Below are 21,114 nucleotides of genomic sequence, written 5' to 3' on the forward strand. Positions count from 1 at the left end.
ACTAAACCCTAAACTCAGATACTAAACCCTAAACTCAAATCTTAAACCCTAAATCTTTGGGTAAACCCCTAAACCCTTGGAAAAACACTAAACATGTTGTCAACAAAACACTAAACCCTAAACTCTAATCCTAAACCCTAAACCCTTGGGAAAATCTTAAACCCTTGGGTAAACCCTAAACCCTTGGGTAAACTCTAAACCCTTAGGTAAACTCTAAACCCTTGGAAAAACACTAAACATTTGGATAAATTCTAAATTATAAATCTTAAATACTAAACTCTAAATCTTAAAAATAATTTTTTTTTTAAATAATCTTTTCTTAGAACTATTGTTATTTTTATTTATTTTATTTTTTATTTTTTATTTTAAAAGCATAATATAATTTGGCAAGTTATTTTGTTTCCTTAATTAAAAGACACTAGATCTAAAATGACAATTTTCTATTGGTTGGTGAACCTAAAGGTTCATTCTATTCTATGGGGGGTAAACCTAAGAAAAAGTCGAAAAAGAAAGGCATGAAAATAAAGAGATTTTAAAGTGACAAATTAAGGAAAAATAAAACCACTTTTTTCCAAGACCCAATTCCTTTCAGCAGTCGCCAGCTGGCTTTATACTATATGCCACGTGTCACTTTGTCAATAACCATCACTTTGCTGACGTGTCACCAACTTGCCATTCTCCTCTCCATAAATAGAGCTCTCAGCATCTCACCCCGAGATTCAGCCTTCTACATAACTCACCTCTCTCTCTAACTCCGTTTAAGTTTGCCATCAGAAAGTACTAAATAAAAATAATGTCAGGTTTTGACGGTGTTGAAAATCAAATCAACCGTCCAGATTCAACAGCTGGTCTCCCTCAAGTTCCTCGTGAGCCCCCAATCACCCTCAAGGTAACACAAACACTCACTGAGTTCATGTCGTTGACTCGCTTTGACTCTGGTCTTAACTCGTACCTTTGTTTTAGTTTGTCGATGTATGTTACCGAGTGAAACTCCATGTTGACTCAAGTAAGATCAAGAAGTTACTGGGACTAGATCACAAACCGTCCGATGAGACTAGAACGACGGAGAGGACGATACTTAGTGGAGTCACCGGAATGGTGTCACCCGGCGAGTTTATGGCCGTTCTTGGACCATCGGGAAGCGGTAAATCAACGTTGCTTAACGCCGTCGCAGGGAGACTCCATGGACCAGGCCTCACCGGAAATATACTAGCCAACAACGCTAAACCAACGAAGCAAACGTTAAAACGTACCGGGTTCGTGGCCCAGGACGATCTACTCTACCCTCACTTAACCGTACGGGAAACCCTAATTTTCGTGGCCTTGCTCCGTCTCCCTCGTTGTCTAACCAGAGACGATAAAATAAAAGCGGCCGAGTCGGTGATATCGGAGCTAGGGCTCGAGAAATGCGAAAACACAGTCGTGGGGAACACTTTCATTAGAGGGATCTCGGGTGGTGAGAGGAAACGTGTGAGCTTAGCTCACGAGCTACTCATCAACCCGAGCCTTCTGGTTCTTGACGAGCCCACGTCCGGGCTTGACGCGACGGCAGCTCTTCGGCTGGTACAGACGCTAGCCGGGATGGCTCATGGGAAAGGAAAGACGGTGGTGACGTCTATCCACCAGCCGTCGAGCCGTGCGTTTCAGATGTTTGATACTGTGCTGCTTTTGAGTGAAGGGAGGTGTTTGTTCTACGGTAAAGGACGTGACACCATGGCGTACTTCGACTCCGTCGGATTCTCGCCAGCGTTTCCGATGAATCCGGCTGACTTCCTTCTCGACCTTGCTAACGGTACGTTCCCATTTAAAATCCCGTTTTTTTAAAAAAATCAGCTTTTAATTAGTTAACATCATGACTTTCATGTATATAGTGTAACACTAACACGCATTATTACTTATTAACATACATCATGATTAATTCTTTGCTTGAATAGTATTATGATTACATCAATTGACTGATGATAGGACAAAAAGAATTTTTGAATATGAAATCGTCCTTTGGAGTTTTGGGTGGTCCTCCTATACGTGTATGTAGTACGTATATGGTTCCTTGATTCCGTAACCATGCATAAATACTCATGTGAGGAGGGTTAGATATTTCATATTTGTATTGAAAAATACTACTGTGAAAATAGCAGCTCGACCCCAAGAGAGTAAGAGCATGTTTATCTGAGATCCTTACCGAGGTTCTTAGTGCGTGGACCTCCACAAAACCCTTAAGGATCGGTTACAAAAACTACTAATTAAGAACTAATTTTAGTGAGTTTCTTACACTGTTCGCGGACCCCACTGACTCGTGGCGATCCGAGATTGGTTTGCTTTTTAATTTTTTTTTTTTAAACCTTAGGTTTTTTAGGGATAAAAATGCTCTAATAAATGGCATACTTATAGTCGTTATCGCCGCCGTCCCAGAGGCGGACCTACGTGGAGTAATAGGGTCTCATATGACATAGGTTAAATTATATAATTGTACTTTTAGCACGTATTGTTGAAGATTTTGTTAGATCAGTTGGTTACATAATTCATCTACTGACACTATAACTTACAGGTTCGGCACTACATGTGTATTTTTTAATTTGTTTTCTCTAATTGTTGTTTTATTGGGCCAAAACCCGTATTTTATGACCACCCTAAAATGAGATCCTGGATCTGTTGTGCCGTACGATGAGAACTATACAAGTCTAAGCTACGATGATTCTCTAGTTGACTCTTAGAACACATTTATCCCACGTTTTTAGGATGAGTTTTTAGGAAAAAATGGATGTGGGTTCCACTAAAACCAGAGTAAACGCCTCCAGAAATCGCGAAATAGGAGACGTCTGTTGAATTGGTTTGATTTTAAGTTTTTTTTAAATCAGAAAAACAGAAAAAAAAAACGTATATGCGATAAAGATGCTCTTACGTTATGGCTTTATACTAATAGTTGGTAATTTATTTGAAGCCTACACAAAACGCTAGTCTACTAGTATTACATTAGTCTAGCGTTACATTAGTAGTAAATGATATTAGTAGTAATTTTACTTACATTTACATACCCTATTCTTTTATGGTAAAGGGAACTTATGTAGCATATTTTTCTAATAATTGTTTATTCTAAAGTTTATACTAATTTTTAAAGTAGAGTTGATAATCGAAGGGTGGCTTTTTGATGTTATGGGCAATTGGGATACGTGTTTTCTTTCTTTTTCTCTTTTCGTGTATGCCACATATTTTTGGGTTTCAACTTTGGCATATTATATCATCTGAATAAATGTTATTCCTTGCTTTTATATAAAAACCTTATACATTTACACTACTAAAACGGTGCTTTTTCTTAATTTTTGTTTTCGGGAACATGCTTTATTTAAGTAACGAACCACCGCGTGTCTTATGAGTTTTATAAGATGACGTAATCGTTTCAAACCCTTGCTATTGTGTTTTTTCACGCATATTAAAAATTATTAAAAATTTATGGTTTACCATCTATTCATACAGTAAATTTCATTTAAAGGGTTTTCAAACTCTTTAATTTCAAATTAAATATCAGGTAAAGTTTCTTTACACTGATTAAAAATTAGTTAAATGTTTTAATTAATTTATTCTCAAAATTATATAACATTTTTTTTAACTTAATCAGATGCAAAAGTTTAAATTAATGTAAAATTGCATATAATCAGATGCAAAAGTTTAAATTAATGTAAAATTGCATAAAATCATAAAATAATATTATTTTATAACAAATTTTTATTTTACATCAACACTTAATTTGAAGCTGATAAAGTATCTTTATACGTGTGTTCTGTTTTCCCAATAATTTGTTTTCTCTTTTTTTTTTTAAGACAACTAGTTATAAAGTTTCCTTATTGTTCAGTGTTTCAATCGCGAAGTAGACTTCTCACTCTCTCTTTAATTTTCTGTGGCTTTCGAAGTGCGTGGTTTTGAATTGTCCGCAGTTCCGTGTTTCCAATACATCCTTGATTTAGGAAACTTTTACTTTAATGGTTAACCGCCTGAAAGGACCCAATCACGCTCTCGCAACTATCCCTGGTTTTCAGTTTCCCTCTCTCGAAACTCATCGAAGCATTAAATACCAGTTCCTTGGGAATTGGATATTATTCTTAGGACATGATTAATCCCGGTCTTTTAACCATTTTTAGCCGGAATTCTTAATTTATGATTTGATATGTTTTTTTTTAACACTTTTTGGATAAGTTACGGCTCGTATATTTTTTATTTAAGAGACGGTTCTTAACTTTTCTTAATTAAAATCTAAAAAAACTAAGAATCGTCTCTTAGCCGAAATTAAGAATCACAACTAAAAAACTACGATTACTCATGGTATTAACTCCTTCACAATGTTTTTCCGAGTCTTATCGTGATTACAAGAATTCGTCATGGCTATGTAAGTTTACATTTTCTTTCGAATAGAAAAATGAAAATGAAATCACAAGTCTTTTTTGATCCAAAAAAAATCACAAGTCTTTTTTTATCAAAAAAAGGAAGAAATCACAAGTCTTTAATGCACATGGGTCACGTTAATACTCCGTTCGTTTCAGTTTAATTATCGTTGTAAAGTAAAATTTGTGTTTCAAAATAAGTAGTGTTAATGTAAAAACTATTAATTTTATATTTTAATCTATTTTTTTATTAGTTGCAATGTGGTTAACTGTATTGGTAGTGATGTTTTGAGGGCCGGCTCAACACTGTTACGGGTCATAGGGCGAAAAATATTTTTTTTTATCCTCTAAAATTTATATGTAGATAATGTTTAAAATGTTTTTAAAATTTAATCAATAATATTTTGTAATGAAAATAAAACTATATACATATCAAATAATTTGGGTCCTTTTCAATTTTATTTATTATATTTATAATTTTATATATATAAAAATATAGATTATAAAATAATTGGGCTCCTTAATTAGTATTATACGGGGGGACACGGGCTTGGATCCGGGGCGGTCGCACCGCTTGTCCCCCCTAATAAGCCGGCCCTGGATGTTTTGATTTAGTAAGGGTCTGACTGGTTTCTCCGGTACCACTCGTAAACACAATTTTTGCAGTTGGTAGCGGTTGTCGGCGTTTTACAATAATCACACAAAACGTTACAAACCGCTTTACACCGCTCCAAACCTATCAAAATCAAAAGTTGGTTCCAGCTAGAGTTTGCGGTTGCAGGTGGGTAATTGTTTTTGTTGTAAAAATTATGTAAATATAAAACTAAATAATTATAAATAAGTTTTTATAAATACTAATATATATATATATATATATATATATAAAATTTTAAAACTATGATTTTATAAATAAAATTTTTATATTTATTACAGTAGTACAATTTATAAATATAATTTTTATATTTATTACAATAGTACAATTTATAAATATAATTTTTATATTTATTATAATAATACTATTTTTAAATATAATTTAATACTTATTATTTTATATTGGGGTTTAAAATTATCATTTTTGTAATTAAACTTTTTGTCTATTAAATCATTTTTTTGTTAATTGATTTTTTGCATCTATGGTTAAAGCAGTAAAAAATGACATGCAAACGCAACAATTTTCAAACGTTATGCCAGTCATACGAAACACTTAATAAAGCTTGAAATCGCAACTACCCGCTTTCGCAAACTTCCGCATCCGCAGCTGTAACCGCTGCGTCTTAACCAGTCATGCCCTACATATATATAATTAAATAATTTTTTAATATGTATATAGAAGTCTAAAAGGATAATTAAATTGAAACGAAAGGAGTATATTCCAATTTGTCTTTTGCTTTATCCAAAACAAGTTAAGAAGTACCAACAAATTGTACGAATGGTTTTTCTAGGGATTGCTACATTGCAGTTAATGACTAACTTGTAACCCAAGACCAAACTCACTAACTGTGTAACCCAAGACCAAACAAAAACTCATAAGGCTGTATTGGTCTTCGGCAATGACTTTCCATTTCTGTTTGGTGTTTTTTTTTTAATTATTAATGATGACAAACATATGTATGTCTATATATATATATGCACGCACATGGTATGTCTAATGTATACTCTGGTGACGCCATAGGTAGGGTAAGAACACAATAATAATAAGGGATAAATATGGCACATAGAAATAGTTTGTGGCGCACGATGGCATATCATTTAGTATTAGATCTAAGTTGTTAATTTTGGTGGGCAGTAATTTCTTTTGTCTCCACTAACATATGCTCGACATTCAAACGTTCTTTGTATTGTATCTTCGAGAAAAGTCCCATTTATTTGACCTGCAATCATCCACGTGATCATTCGATCTATTACATCTATATATGCATATATATGTGTCTGTGCGTGTGTGTTTTGCATGTATGTGATTTTGCATAGCTGGAAAGTTTTTTTTTTGAACTTATGGTTGGGAAGTTGATAGTCACATGATCTACTAAGCAAGAATATCGTTTGACTAGTTATTCGCTACTAAAAGCATTTGTTATATTTTCATCATCAGAAAATGTTAGATATTACTTTCTACGTCAAAATACAACAAGAAACTCCACTTGCCCGAACTTATTGATCAACTTAATTGAAAGAAAAGAACAACATAAATTAATTTTTCTGCTCCAAAATCATTTCTTTTCCATAAGCTGGCTGTGATATTTGATGGATTACACTTGTTGAGTACTTAGCTTGAATATGCATTGTTAATTTATTATTGACTTTCTCTGACTTTTCTTCCCCAAAATTCAATTTTATCTTTTTGATAGAAGATTCAGTCAACACCCGCCATTCATAATGTAGGAGCCCGTATGATAGCTGTTAGTGTTGTGACTGGTAATAGATACCATTCATATGTTGCTAGAGGTCAACCTAGTTGGTGCTCTCTTGTTTTTGATAATGATCGAAGAAATAGTCTAGGTTCAGCTTGTGTACCGTTTTGTTTTTTGTTCATGAAACTTTTTTATCAGTAAGGTTTAATTAATGAAATACTTCAGATGGCTAAAAAAAAAAAATCTTTTTGATAATCCTGTTGATAAGTAAAAAAAAGTAAGCTTAACACGTGTTAGGAACTAAAACCTATTCGGCTTATTTTGTATAAGTTTACTAGGTGTTTTCTTGCACCATGTGCAGTAAGGAATTTTTTAATTTAACTTATATTTAAAAATAAAATTTATTAAATATTATAGATTTTACTATTTTCTTACTAATATTTAATATAGATTTGATATATATTAAATCAATTTGTATAAAACTAATAAAAATGATATACAATTGTATAATTATCAAAAATTTAGTCTAAACAATATTTATAAATTTTCTAGGTATATTAAAAACTAATGATCTTATGATTAGATATTTAAATTTTTAAAAAATTGTAGAAATTTTTGAAAGCTTTCGTGATACAAATTGTATAATTATAAAAAATAATAATATTTCAAAATTTGAAATGTTATATGAATATATTTATTTTATAGATGATGTATGAACTATTACCATATTTAAAATTTTTTGCCAAAAATAAGTATCAATATTAAATGTAATATATGAATTATTACCATATTCTAATAAATTTGCCAAAAATATAAATCAACATTAAATGAAATTATCCATGTCATATTTTTTCCAGAAGTCATGTAATCAATTTCAATAGCCATGTCATATTTGTTTTGTAAAATTGATTATAGAGAAGACATTTGGCAAAATCACTTCGCAAATATAGTCTTCCATCGTTTTTTTTTGTCCAAAAAAGCTTATCGTATTAAAAGTTAAATTCAAACACTATATTTACTTGATTTTCAAGTTTTTCCATTTTTTTAAAAAAATGGAATCAATGAAGTAGGTAACATTAAGAAATAAGATCACCGTAGTGGCCACCTTATGCTTTTCTTGGGTGGAGTCTTTCGCCTCTCCACCTTGGCTGGGTCAGCTTTTCCGCAAATCCGACCTCCATTACCTGTAAATAAGTCAATTTATTAATTTAAAGATATTTACTTTAGTTAGATTAATAAACAAATGGGAGTTATAGTAGCGAATAGAGTAGAGAATGCTCACATAAAGGAGAGACATATGGTTGAGATAATGGTGGGATGGAAGCCACCTTGTGTAGGGTGGATGGAAGCCACCTTGTGTGGGGTGGATGAAACTGAACACGAACGGGGCATCACATGGGAGCCCGGGGCCGGCGGCTGCAGGGGGAGCACTGCGAAACGGAGAAGGCGAGTGGTGTGGTGGTTTTGCGATTAATATAGGTAGTTGTACGGCACCATTAGCGGAGTTATAGGGTGTGTACTATGGTTTAGTGGTTGCTTGAAAGAAAGGGGTGAGAAGGCTGGAGGTAGAGGTCGATTCTATGATGATGGAGTTTCTTACGATAGGGATTGGGGATACTCATCCGCTGTCTTTCCTGGTACGTTTGTGCCATGGCTTCTTGACAAGGGACTGGCTGGTCCGATTCGTTCATGTGTACATAGGAAAGCAAACCGCTTAGCTGATGGTTTGGCTAACCTTACATTTTCTCTTCCGTTTGGTTTTCATAGTTTTGTTGTGGCACCGATTGAGGTCGCTGTTTTAGTTCATGAGGATGTTGCTGGACCGTTGCGGCCACGACAAATTCGTATTGTAAGCTGAAGTTTGAATTTCTTTTTTAAATAAATTGGGAGTCATTCTCCCATATTCCTAAAAAAAAAACACTTTCAAAACCTGTTTAAATATATTTGTATGGTCGGTACAAAGAAGACGATTTGTTGAATCACCTCTATTCGGTTCAATGCCACACTGAATTGTCTTCTGTTTTTCATGTTTAGGATATTTAACTAATTATTCCATCGGCCAATTAACTTTCCCCTATTTGAATGATAACTTGAGCAGTCCAATTTCATTAATTTATAGTTTAAGAGATAAAAGTTAGACATTGATTGGTTGATATCAATTAACCACCCTGAATCTTTTGATTTACTAATTTATTAAATATCCAACTAGCGAATCAGATATTTCCTATGCATTAGTGGGTAGACAGGAAACTATCCAAAAAATATTGATTATTATACGCAATTTATCTAAAAGCTGACTGGGATTTAATAACACTTGCATGTGCAGGTGTTTGTCAGATTGACGGTGCAACGGAACGGGAAAAACCAAACGTGAGACAAACGTTGGCAGGTGCCTACGACACATTGCTAGCCCCAAACGTTAAAACCTACATGGAAGCGACACCTTCTCGAGAGAACGTGCGTTTTGTGAAAACGGAGACAAACGCTCGTGGAATAGTGTCTGGCTTCACAACATGGTTCAGCCAGCTTTGCATTCTCCTCCACAGGCTCATAAAAGAACGACGCCATGAATCCTTCGACGCACTTCGCGTTTTCCAAGTCGTCGCGGCTTCACTACTGGCGGGTCTCATGTGGTGGCATTCCGATTTTCGAGACGTCCATGTAAGTATATAAAACATTATTAACCCGACATAACAACGATAACAAACATTGTTTTGTTTAGTTTGGCGTTTTTCTTAACGATAATGTTGTTATTACAGGACCGATTAGGTCTACTCTTCTTCATATCCATTTTCTGGGGGGTACTTCCGTCATTTAACGCGGTTTTCACGTTTCCACAAGAGCGAGCGATTTTCACTCGAGAACGTGCGTCTGGTATGTACACACTCTCATCTTACTTCATGGCTCACGTCATCGGATCACTCTCCATGGAACTGGTTCTTCCGGCAGCGTTCTTGACACTAACTTACTGGATGGTCGGTCTACGCCCAGGGCTAGTCCCTTTCCTCCTCACACTTTCTGTATTATTGCTATACGTTTTAGCTTCCCAGGGACTCGGACTTGCACTAGGTGCAGCGCTCATGGATGCTAAAAAAGCGTCCACGATCGTGACGGTGACCATGCTAGCGTTTGTTCTAACCGGCGGTTTCTACGTGAACAAAGTGCCATCTGGAATGGTGTGGATGAAATATGTTTCCACGACGTTTTATTGTTACCGTCTAATGATCGCAATCCAGTATGGAAATGGTGAAGAGATATTGGGGATGTTTGGATGCGAGTTAAAGAGAACGGAAGGAGCGGCTAGGACTGATGGGTGCCGATTTATGGAGGAGGAAGTGGTCGGAGATATTGAACTGTGGACCAGCGTTACCGTTTTGTTTTTCATGTTTGTTGGTTATAGAATGTTAGCGTACTTGGCTTTAAGGCGTATAAAACTTTAAAATAAGCTGAGAGGGAAAATGTTAAATAAACAAATGACTAGGGGGTTTAGTTTGTTCGATTTTCCGGTGTTTTTTTTTTGTTTTTAAATGTGAAACTAAAATGACAAAAAGGCTTTTAGTTGATTACAATGAAATGTATATTTCCATCTATTACATTTCACTGGTTGTGTATATATCAAAGGATAAATGTTTCTTATATGGCTAAGTACAGCGAAGAAGCTGCTAAGAAAGCTCACACATGACCAAATAGCCAAGATATCCAGTACGTTTTCTTTTCTTTTCATACTTGTCCAATACTTGCAACTTAGAAAGCTTTTAATTGATAAATGCACAAGAAGAATTTTAGCCTCTCACAAGATACTTACCGATGTTTTATTTTTCTTGCTATATTTTATCTCATATGATATTTTTTTGGGGGTGTTGCAGAGAATAACCAGGTGTGATTCAAGTTGTGCCTAGCAAGACCTACCAGTTGCACAAACCTGTTGGTGGTGGTTTCAAGTTGACCTAAGTTTGACTTTGTGTATCCAACTTCTGCAGAACTTAATCCGGTGTTTTACAGAGAGTAGTAGCTTCTTGTTGTACTGCTCTGGCTTTGGGAACTAGTATCTAACTAAAATAATGTCGTGAGTTGTTGAGCATCCAGTTAATTCAATATATTGTTCTAAGAGAAGTTTTATTTTCTAGTTCATGTTTCATAAAAGATATAGCAAGAACTGATAATAATCAAGAATCAAAAATGTATCAGTAAGATATCTTGTGGGCAACAAAAATGTATTGATTCTGTACTCTCTTAATTATACTCACCAAAAAAGAACTATAAGCGAATCAACATTGTTGTGTCCTGTATTTAGTTAAGAAATGTACTCTTGACTCTGTCAGGCTTTAATGGCATCCAAAAGTTAAGCCACCCTGTGTATTGTAAATATACTACTCCTTGGTTTACTCATATATCTTCTTTCTTTTCAGTATTGTTGGAAGTATGGAGATAAAACCGATGAGGAAAAGCACTGACAACGTCTTGAAATCATACAGATCCTTCGCCGATTTGAGATCTCCAATAGCGAGGCCAGCCTGCAATATAAACACCAAAAATTCAAGCTCTAGTTAGGTATACCAAAAGGAGAGATGGAGAAGGAGCAAAAGAGCTTTACCCTGACGGTTATATAAGCTGCGGGAATGAGACCGACCAATGTCGCCAAAAAGAAGACATGAAAAGGTACATCAACTATCGGAGAAGCCAAATTGATGAATAGATTTGGCAGTGTTGGTGTTATCCTCAGAAACAACATATAGTTCAGAAGCTTATCTCTACGCTTGCCAATCTGTACAACACACAAGCAATCATCACAAGCCCCCAAATGAAGAGTTTCTCATAAAGGTTATTGAGTTCTACTTCTACCTCGGCCTGAAAGAATCTTAATTTGTCAGGCCATAGCCAAGTAATCAACGGCTGTTGCGTTGAAAACAACCAAGATAACACCTTTGATAACCCCGAAGAGAGCTCCAGCTAAAAGCGACATGAAGATAGTCCCTGGAATCATGAACGTCTGCATGAAAATGTAGGTGGCACAGTACCCTAAAACGAACTGCGCCGGGTACTCATTCGCGTAGTTTGCTAGATTGTCTCTGAAACCAAAACAAGATTACAACTTTCAAGATACCCACCTTCTCAAGTTTTGACATTGACACTATCAAGAAGCTCAGCATTGATCAAAACATCGATTAACCTATTAACAAAGTTTGATTCTTGATCAGTTACCTGAGCAAGCGGAGATCAGAGATGCTTCTTGGGAGCTTGAGCTTGCCGAATTCTGCAGCGGGCATGGTGATGTAGATGCAGAAGAGACCAGATGAGAAGACGAGGAAGACGCCGAGAGACACCGCGAGTTCCCATCGGCTGAGAGGGAACCGATCGAGCTTTGATCGTTTTCCAGAGGGCGAATCGTCGTCGTCTGAGATCGCTCCGAGCTCTTCGTCTCTGATTAGGTTCCGCGTCGGAGCCATCACCGAATGCAACATCGGAAGTTTCGCGGCGGGATTAATCCATTGCAACGATCTGAAGATTCGATTTTGAGGATTCAGATTTAGAAAGAAATCAATCGTATATTTTTTGGTTCTTCAGGTTAACGTAGACGGAGAGACTAGACGAATGATCTTGAGACCTTCTCTATGAATCAGAATGTTCTGACTATTCCAAGATCTAAACCTCTGGATCTGTTAGAGGGTAAGGGCAACGGTTGATCACCCTCTTGGTTGTTGTAACTTGCAATGGCGCACCATCGCACTCATTTTACACCTTTTTTTTTTTTTTTTTTTTTTTTTAACTATTCTAAACAATCAATAAAATAAAAAGATCTACGAAAAAAACGGACATTCCTAATTAGCGAATCAGCAATTTCAATTTGCGTCCTCGGAAAAATAGCTAATATTGAAATTTGGAAAATACATCTTGAAAATTTGAATGATCTCGAGTTCAGTTAAAAATTTTGGTCAAGCTTGTGGATTCGCTATCATTACAATCAGATCTTTGTATTCCGTCTCAAATCTCTGACACTTCGAATGATATAGCATGCTATTCATTACCCATCCTCTCGCCTCTCATTTTACACCCATTAAAGCTGACATTCCAGATGAATAAATAAATAACCATTTCACTCTCCTATTCTAACCCTCTTCCATTTTTCACCAAACAAATTCATACATACTCAGATCAACCCCCTCCCAAGTAGCAGAAGAAACAAATAAAAAACTCCCAAATCCATATATGTTCTTAAAATTCAGGTCTCGAAAATTAACTGTTGTGAACCAATCAAACTACAAATGTTATTTTTTCAGGCTATTATTTTATTTTTTTGTTCTCAACAAAAGCCCCGTAATTTATGAATTCTACATAAAAACCCCTCAATCAAAAATTATCACGGTGAGATCACCGTGGATGAGTCTTCGCTAGTGATCTCTGAGACGAACTCCGAATAACAAGAATTTTCTTCAATACCCTCATTAACACCAACACGTTCGTACTCATCTTCATCTTCGTTGCCGGTCTCTTCTTCGTTAACTTCATACCGCACCCCACGGCGGAGCTCTCGTCGGGAAACAAAGACGATTTTTTATCTCCGCCGAGATAGATCCTGAGACTCTGGCTTCTCGGTGGCGGCGGCGGTTCTTCGTTGAATTCTTCCCACAACATATCCATTTTCTCCTCTGCATTAACGTTCCAAAGACTTCTCGTTTCCACATAAGAGAAGCTCTTCCTCTGACTGTCATCATCGTATCTTCCGATGATTAATCTCCCGTCTTCATATCCCCGGCGGGTTTTCTCCGGCGAGTGTTTCCACAGTGGAGGTGAATCGGTGCCGGAAGTTTGGGAAGAATCTTGGGAAGCAAGCAATGGAAAACTAAATTCTTCCGAAGACTCACTGTTCAGAGCCATTCTCAAGGATCAAGAGAAGAGCAGAAGAGATGACGAATAAGACAAGAGGACAGACAGTTTGTGTGTTTGTTGGTGATGTTGGATTCGTTGCTCTGTTTTTTTTTTCTCTTTTCTTTTTGTAGTTCAACTGCTACAACAAGTTACAAGTCAACGGTAAGTTTTCAGTCTAAACAATTTTTAACTCTCAATCAGGCAACTGTATTTTCCAGTTTAGGTAGTTTATATTTATAGTCCTCCATTACTAATTGCAAATCGGATTACATATACATAAATGTGCAAGTTGAAAGTTCTTTTTTTTACACTTGATTTATTATCTAATTTCAAAATATGAGAAATATTAGTTTACAAAAAAAAAAAATATGAGAAATATTACAAACCATTTTACAACTGATAATTATATGTCTTACGAAGATCACATCTAAAGGTTTTACTTTCACCATTTTGAACCATTTAATGGAAATCCACGTCTCAAGATTCTACCTACGCTATACTAAAAATTTCATGTAATTTTTTTCTTTATTAATTCGACACCATTTTTATAGGGCTCTAAATCCAGTATATCTGATCTAATTAAATGCATTATGTTCACATTTTCAAATTTCATAACAATCTACATTCCAGTCACCTTATTCAATTTCTCTCTGTTCCATTTATTCCTTTTTTGATTTACCAGTTACAGCCTAAATTGATGAAACGTATAAAAAGAGTTATGAGAGTGACTTAACGCAGTTTCAATTTGACATCTCATCAACCAGCGGAGTGATTGATTGAGGAATAGATGACTATAAAACGTTGGCTCTATCTATTATCAACAACGTTATAACTCCAGCTCATCAAGATAGTCTTTCCTCAACAATTGACTAAACATGTGCTTTATAACTATCTTTTTTTTTTTTCAAATGGTACTAACCAACCAAGGAAAAAATACTGTAGAAGACTAAATCAATAAAACATCAGAGATGCAAATCTTGAATTCAAAACATTCAGTTATATGCTTGTAAGAAGACCAGTTTAGGCAAAACCGAGCTCTGTTTATACAATCTTAAGAGGTCAGAAAAGGGTTTATGCGTGGGTGGTGTGTACTGATGCCATACGTTTGATGAGCTCACAGCATATTTACCAAAAAGAACATGAGCTGGACTGAGATCTCGTCCTCTTTGCCCCTTTTTACTTTTCTCGATCTCTTTGAACCAAGGTCCATGTTGGTGGTAATCGAGACAAGGGGAAAAAAGTTGAGGCTTTGTGGCTTTTCGTTGTTAGGCTAGGAAACAATTTAATAACGCTTTTATGGTGACCCCAGGGACTTTTGGCGTCTAAGTGGAATGTCTTCTGATTCAAACCCATCCTTATCAGTATGCTTGCTTCTACGCAATGGTAATATTACCGGCGCACCTGTAATAACATAGCCATAACAATCAGTTACGAACTCTCGGAGCAGATGGATACAGACACTTGGTATTAAGATTATATGTACACAACATATGGCAATCATGCATAGCTATGTTCCTGAAACTCTAGCTAGTAGTGTTACATATATATTCATTATGCATATCATCGTTCCTCATAGCCGTAAATGAAATAAAGTAGCCATATGTTGATTCAGAAAGTATTGTAACAAAAACCACACGTTCCTGTGACAATTTGAGTACCATTTTGCCAATCCAAGTCCTATTTAAAACCCACAAAAAGCAGTCATTTGATTCATGTACCAAAGCAACAATCTACATACAACGAGATATGTAAAACTGATAAACATGATAACACTGGCCAATATAGTTAGCGATGTGAGCATTACGTAGTACAGGAGAGATACTATAGCTGTATTGAATGTATCAAGAGCCTGCAAATGGAAAGCAGTCAAAGCAACTAGTTTAGTTACCAAGAAGACATCTTACTACAAAACTATTATCATAAAGAACATTTAAGTACACTTACTTTGTTTAAGTAGTTCAACTGGGTTGTCACTTGTCACACAGATATAGCCTATAGAGTTGTTCCAAGTGCTTTTACATTCATTACCTGTTCACATGTTTGAAAATGTTGAAATACCAAAGCCAAAAGAGGATCTGTAGACTTTAAATATTAAGAACTACATACCGATAATGATCCCACAAGGGAACAAATACCACTATAGACCATGACGTTTGCCTGACCATATTGGGGGCAGAAACGTATAATAAGAAATACAGCAGCCCCAATGATCAGGCTCCCATAGCACATGAATGCTGCAACAAACTTGATGAAAATCATGAGATGGTTTAAGTTCTATCTCTCATACAATAGAGCATCACAGTCCCATTCATACAACGCACCTGGTTCTGTTGCAAGATTCCAAACTTCAAGCACAGAATCCATTTCTTGTTCTTGAGAGACATGACAATTGTAGTGGAACCCACAACACATAAAGCACAGCCAAAAACTCAAAAGATGTGTAGTTTCTCCCGTAATATGATATGAGCCAAGACAGCACTGTGATTCAAAGCAAGAAAAAAGTGTATAAGAAAAAGCAAAACAGGTGAAGAGCGAGACATGAGTAGATTATCTTGCCTGATAATGATACTGAGTGCGCCTAGAGGAGTGACAAGTATAGCCGATGCAAATGCTTAAGAAGCGAAATTGGCAATCTCACCAAGTAACACTGGAAGTAGCAGAAAACAAAAGGGTAAAGGGCTCGCTTGTTGTCATGCCGATCCACCAACGAGGCTCGTCAAGATAAGAGTATATTTCCGGCGCCACCATTCTTTTTTCTCTTTAGTTAGAAACAAAATATTTACAACTAGAGCAGCCCGATTATAAATTGAAAATAATGTAAATAGTTAGAATAAATTTATATTATTAAATTTGATATATCAGTCACAATCAGTCAAATGCTTTGTTAGGTTAAAACTATAATATATATATATATATATATATATATATATATATATTACTACTCCAAAAGCGGTTAAATTTCCATTGAAATTTTGCGACTTTTGATTAAATATTTTTAACAAAATACAAATAATCACAAAAACGTACGAAAATAGTTTACAGTAAAATATATTCCATATAAACTACTCCCTCTGTTCCTAAAAAATGTATGTTCTGGAAAAAAAAATTGTTTCAAAAAGATACATTTTTTACTTTTTCAATGTATGATTTTATGAAAAATTGTAAGTTTCAAAAAATTAATGGTGTTTATTGAATTTCTACTGGGTAAAAGTTATGAAAAATTGTTATTCACAAAAAACAATGCATGTTTAATGAGTTTTCTTAATATATGTGAAAAGTCTAGAATATGCATCTTTTAAAAATAGAGGGATTAATTAATAATGTAAATATTGCTTTTAATACTTGCATTGTATTCTTAATAAAAATTATTAGTTAGGTAATAAAAGGATAACACTATTTGTTTTTTTCTTAATACAACGTCACATTAATATGAAATAAACTTTTTGACGATTATTAAATAATTTATTCTTTGATAAAAATGAACTGAATTATTTTTCCTTATTTCTCAAAAAGTTTGAATCTCAGTTAAAATACACATCTAGTGTTTTATTTTGTCTTAAGCTTCTTGGCATGGAAATTGAAACATGCACACATAAAGATGGAAATACAGATCTATGGAAAAACTACCAAAATCTGAAGATCTAAAGACAATTATGTAAATATAATGAAATCACAAAAACTCTAGGGATTTAAAAAACAAAAAACAAAAGGGAAAAGGTTAATGTGACATGGTTATATCTGAAAACATTGCAACATATTCATCTACTTTTTTTTTTGGATCAACATATTCATCTACTTTAACACCCAAAAAAGAAGTCTTTGTTTCCTTTCTGAAGAGCTGGCGAAGACGTACTCAGCTGCTGTTTGGCAAGCATGGTCCATTCCTTTCCCTCTCTATATCACTGCTATAGGTGGTGCACCGTGCTTATTTTCCCTCATCAAAATTCATATCCTCTTTCCTCGCTATTTTAGACTTATTGGTTGGTCGTTACATCCAAAAGACCATCACTGGCAGCTATTAGACAACCTTCTTTTCTTGACCTCGGCAAAAATGTCACTTCTGGTTCTAGGATCACAAATAGCTTCAGATATTTTTCACCTTCACTATGGTCCATTGGAGGAAACACACCAACGATCTAATGTTTCTTGAGGGTATGAAATTAATAAGCCAACTCTGAAGACATTCATAGATGCATTACACGTAATCAAAAGAAGCATTGCTTATCAAGGGACGCAGCCACATAGATAACACCACATACATGAGCGCCTTTTCATTGTATAAACTTCTCCCTAGCATTTTTTTATTATGGCATATTCCCTCTATATTTGGCTGCAAGAAACATGAAGTGTTAAAAATCCATCAGGTCGGTAAGATTTCAGATTGTTTAAGCTCTTATATAGAAAGCAAAAGAAAGAAGCTCATATTTTACTGTGTTTGACTGATAGGGGCATGGCTTTTTTGCCACATAACAATGCCCTTAAATGACAAAACTCATATCAACAAAAAACTCTAAACATATATTTGAAATGTTGAATAAAGAGAAAGAAAGCTAGGCACTGAAGATAATAAGCTTGACGTATAGAACAACAAATATGAGTTCAGTTTAGCGCAAACCTTGTATCTGAGATGAGGATTGCGGAGACGAAGCATGAGACGTTCTATTCTACCGATCTTGCACCCTTCACTGGAATCAGTTACAACTCCTTTACGCACACCTGATTTCTTCTTTGTTTTTAATAGATTCAAAGAACACCACAAAATCTCTGAGCTCTAGATCTTGCATTACGTGATCTCCCGGAGAGGTTAGGATCTAAGAACCCCACAATATATTTGAGCGCTGAATCTATATATAGAGAGATCTAAATATATATTGTATTCATGGTTCTTAGACAGGGTCCTTTTCTGAGACATAACTTTCTGTTCCGTCCGTCCAAGAGCCAGAAGAAAGGCACAAACAGAGAACCGAGAACAGCTTCTTGCAGCATTCCCAAACCCTTTTCTTGATGCCATTCCTGGATTTTTTACAGCTTTAAAGATCAGAACACGATTAAAAAAAAACACCTAAAAGCGTATAACTCTTTGTTTCCTTGACCTTACCTTGAAAGTATGTACACATTCCCTTGAAGTGAGATCTTCAGAGAAGACTGAGAAGAGAATTTCTTGAAAATAACATGGAGGAGGAAACTAATAGCACATGAACGATGCTTCACACTTTGTGACAAAAGCCTCTCAGTAGTATTACACAAATCCCAAAGAAAACCAGCTGCAATATTCTCCACCTTTGGAGCTGCCCGGGGACTTTGAAAGCAACATTCAGTATCCGGTTAAGGAGATGGCACGAAAGTGGAATCGGAAATGACTCAGACAAAGATCCAATGTAGTTTTCAACCATATCATTTGTACTCAAAGAGTCAAGAAGCAATATCTCTCCCCATTTAATGAAATCAGATTCTTCGTGTTGAAGCATTCCCATCGAAACACCAACTGATTTCAGAAAAAAAAAGGCACCAAGCTCACTTCCAATACAACCAATGCACTTGTCCCCGTCACAACTTCAAAGAACAATTGAACAATCTGATAGAGTCAAAGACATGATGATCAAATAAGCTCAAAAGGAGATGTGAGTTTGGGCTTATTAATAGACAACATGAGGAGGAAGATTCACCTTATTAAGAGTGGCCATTGGGGCTTTAGATACCGAAGATGGAACCGGCGGAAACTGCAGCATCGATGTTGGAGGAACCGTCGAGAGAATCGAAGACAACTAACAACTATGTAGTTGCAGGAGCAATAGTTGGATCAAGAAATCAGCGAGGTCAAAAATGGATTTCGTCATATCTTGCTTCCCTATAGAAAAGCATTTATATCAATTAGTATTAGATGATTCCCAGATTTTGACAATACAAAAAATGCACTTTCTGAAAATCTATACATATAAAGGTTTACGGGATTCTGTATATAAACGCACTACTGAAAAGAATTTTCTAGTGTTTTTTCAGGAGTAGTGAAGATGAGTTTTAAAAGGTGAAAGCTTACCCTCTTATAGCTGGAGATCACCGCCTTGAAGAGATGCATTGAATGTGTAATCGTGATTGGAATGGGTGTAAAGAGTTGAGAATGTCGTCAATGCCGTTGAATCTATGCTTCATGTGACGGTTCAAAGGAGATGACACGGAACGACGCAAACGGAGCTCCACCCAAAGAATCATCACGAAGATGCGTCCCACACAATATTATAGAACATCCATTGTCGATTGACCTAATTGGTGCTCGATCAAAACGAAGAATCCTAGATACCAACCGTCATCATTCTTGAAGAAGTCGAAGGGGATTACGGCAAAGCTTTAGTTTTGATTTCAGCCCAAAAAAATTTATTCAAAGCCTATATTGCCAAGCCGATCCGATTGCCGAGTTAATGAAATGACGTATAGGTGGGACACGTGTCGAGACCATGACACTCGAATTAATGACGTGACGCTGACGTGGTCTCACATAAGAGAAGGAAACTCTATTTTATATATATAGATTTTGATTTATTGTATTTTAATACTATACCTAAATATATAAGCTTTTTCTTCTTTTTATAGCATTATGTATATGTAGCTTGTAACAAAGGTTCGGTCTACATCGGATCTGAAATTGCAGTCCACAACACACGCACACAAATAGCAAAACTTAAAAAAAAACGAGTATAGTTTGGTATTAACTTTCATTTGATGTAATTTGGTTTGATGTCAAGTTTATGTGATTTTTCTGATGTAAAAATGCTACATAAACGTTCTTAGCAGAAAGAATTTCGCTGTTTTTGATGAGTTAACGATTAAGTGTCGTTACAAAGCTTATAACTTTTCAAAAAGTTAGTACTCTAATTTCGAAAAATTTTAAGCAGCACATCATTTTCCAAACTTAAAGCTAAAGTTAGCACATATTGAGCAGGGCCTTAAAGGCCTGGCTCGGTATTTGGTATTTCAGGTTAACAGAATTACATGCATTTCCTGGGCTCCGGCTCTTGCTATTCAGTTACATATCCATAAATTTGTTTGGGTCCAGACATAATAGTCCGAGGGGAAAATGATAAGAATATGTAAATTTAATTTTCAACAGTTGGCTTTCCTTTTTTCTTTTGGTATGTATACTGTATAGATGTGGTTGTATCTATAAGCTATAATGCACTGAATTTATACTTGAAGAAAATATACAACTACTAACTTGTGTAGAATATGATGTACACGCATACGCTTGAGTGCCAGCAATATTTTTCTTTTGTATCTGTTGTGGTATTGTCAATGTTAGGTGAACATGAAATAGACAAAACATGTCATGTTAGCCTAGTTTGTTCATAAGAATATTTAAGGTTTATTATTTAATACTATTGCATATTTCAGTGTATTTGACGTCTTTTCAATGAGAAGAGTACTAATAATATTTTTGATAACCAATTACCTACATCATGCAAAATAGTCCAAGTAGTCAACTCTTTTTCATGTATTATACGATTGTCATAAATTGTCAGAAGGATTCA

General features: G+C 35.4%; 2 protein-coding genes and 2 pseudogenes across 2 annotated transcripts; 1 reads left to right on the top strand and 3 right to left on the bottom strand.

The window, feature by feature from the left end:
• The first annotated feature begins 723 nt into the window (after nucleotides 1-723).
• LOC106297080 (ABC transporter G family member 25-like) lies at nucleotides 724-10,324 on the top strand. The gene is made up of 4 exons (XM_013733361.1): nucleotides 724-889; nucleotides 964-1,792; nucleotides 9,051-9,385; nucleotides 9,484-10,324. The coding sequence occupies exons 1-4, from the start codon at nucleotides 794-796 to the stop codon at nucleotides 10,162-10,164; spliced, it is 1,941 nt and encodes a 646-aa protein (XP_013588815.1). The 5' UTR covers nucleotides 724-793; the 3' UTR covers nucleotides 10,165-10,324.
• A 545-nt stretch (nucleotides 10,325-10,869) lies between these two features.
• On the bottom strand, nucleotides 10,870-12,417 carry LOC106298630 (annotated as a pseudogene).
• A 551-nt stretch (nucleotides 12,418-12,968) lies between these two features.
• LOC106299538 lies at nucleotides 12,969-13,788 on the bottom strand. The gene has a single exon (XM_013735614.1). The coding sequence runs from the start codon at nucleotides 13,598-13,600 to the stop codon at nucleotides 13,094-13,096; it is 507 nt and encodes a 168-aa protein (XP_013591068.1). The 5' UTR covers nucleotides 13,601-13,788; the 3' UTR covers nucleotides 12,969-13,093.
• Nucleotides 13,789-14,576: 788 nt separating this feature from the next.
• Nucleotides 14,577-16,339, bottom strand: LOC106297928 (annotated as a pseudogene).
• Between the last annotated feature and the right edge of the window lie 4,775 nt (nucleotides 16,340-21,114).

The sequence above is a fragment of the Brassica oleracea genome, chromosome C6, assembly GCF_000695525.1.
Source record: "Brassica oleracea var. oleracea cultivar TO1000 chromosome C6, BOL, whole genome shotgun sequence".
In the NCBI taxonomy this organism is placed as follows: Eukaryota; Viridiplantae; Streptophyta; class Magnoliopsida; order Brassicales; family Brassicaceae; genus Brassica; species Brassica oleracea.

Excerpts from the sequence above, each read along its gene's own strand:
- LOC106297080 (XM_013733361.1), top strand. The coding sequence starts at position 794 with ATGTCAGGTTTTGACGGTGTTGAAAATCAAATCAACCGTCCAGATTCA. Across the intron at positions 1,793-9,050 it reads CCTTCTCGACCTTGCTAACG|GTGTTTGTCAGATTGACGGT; the intron begins GTACGTTCCCAT and ends TTGCATGTGCAG. Across the intron at positions 9,386-9,483 it reads CCGATTTTCGAGACGTCCAT|GACCGATTAGGTCTACTCTT; the intron begins GTAAGTATATAA and ends TTGTTATTACAG.
- LOC106299538 (XM_013735614.1), bottom strand. The coding sequence starts at position 13,600 with ATGGCTCTGAACAGTGAGTCTTCGGAAGAATTTAGTTTTCCATTGCTT.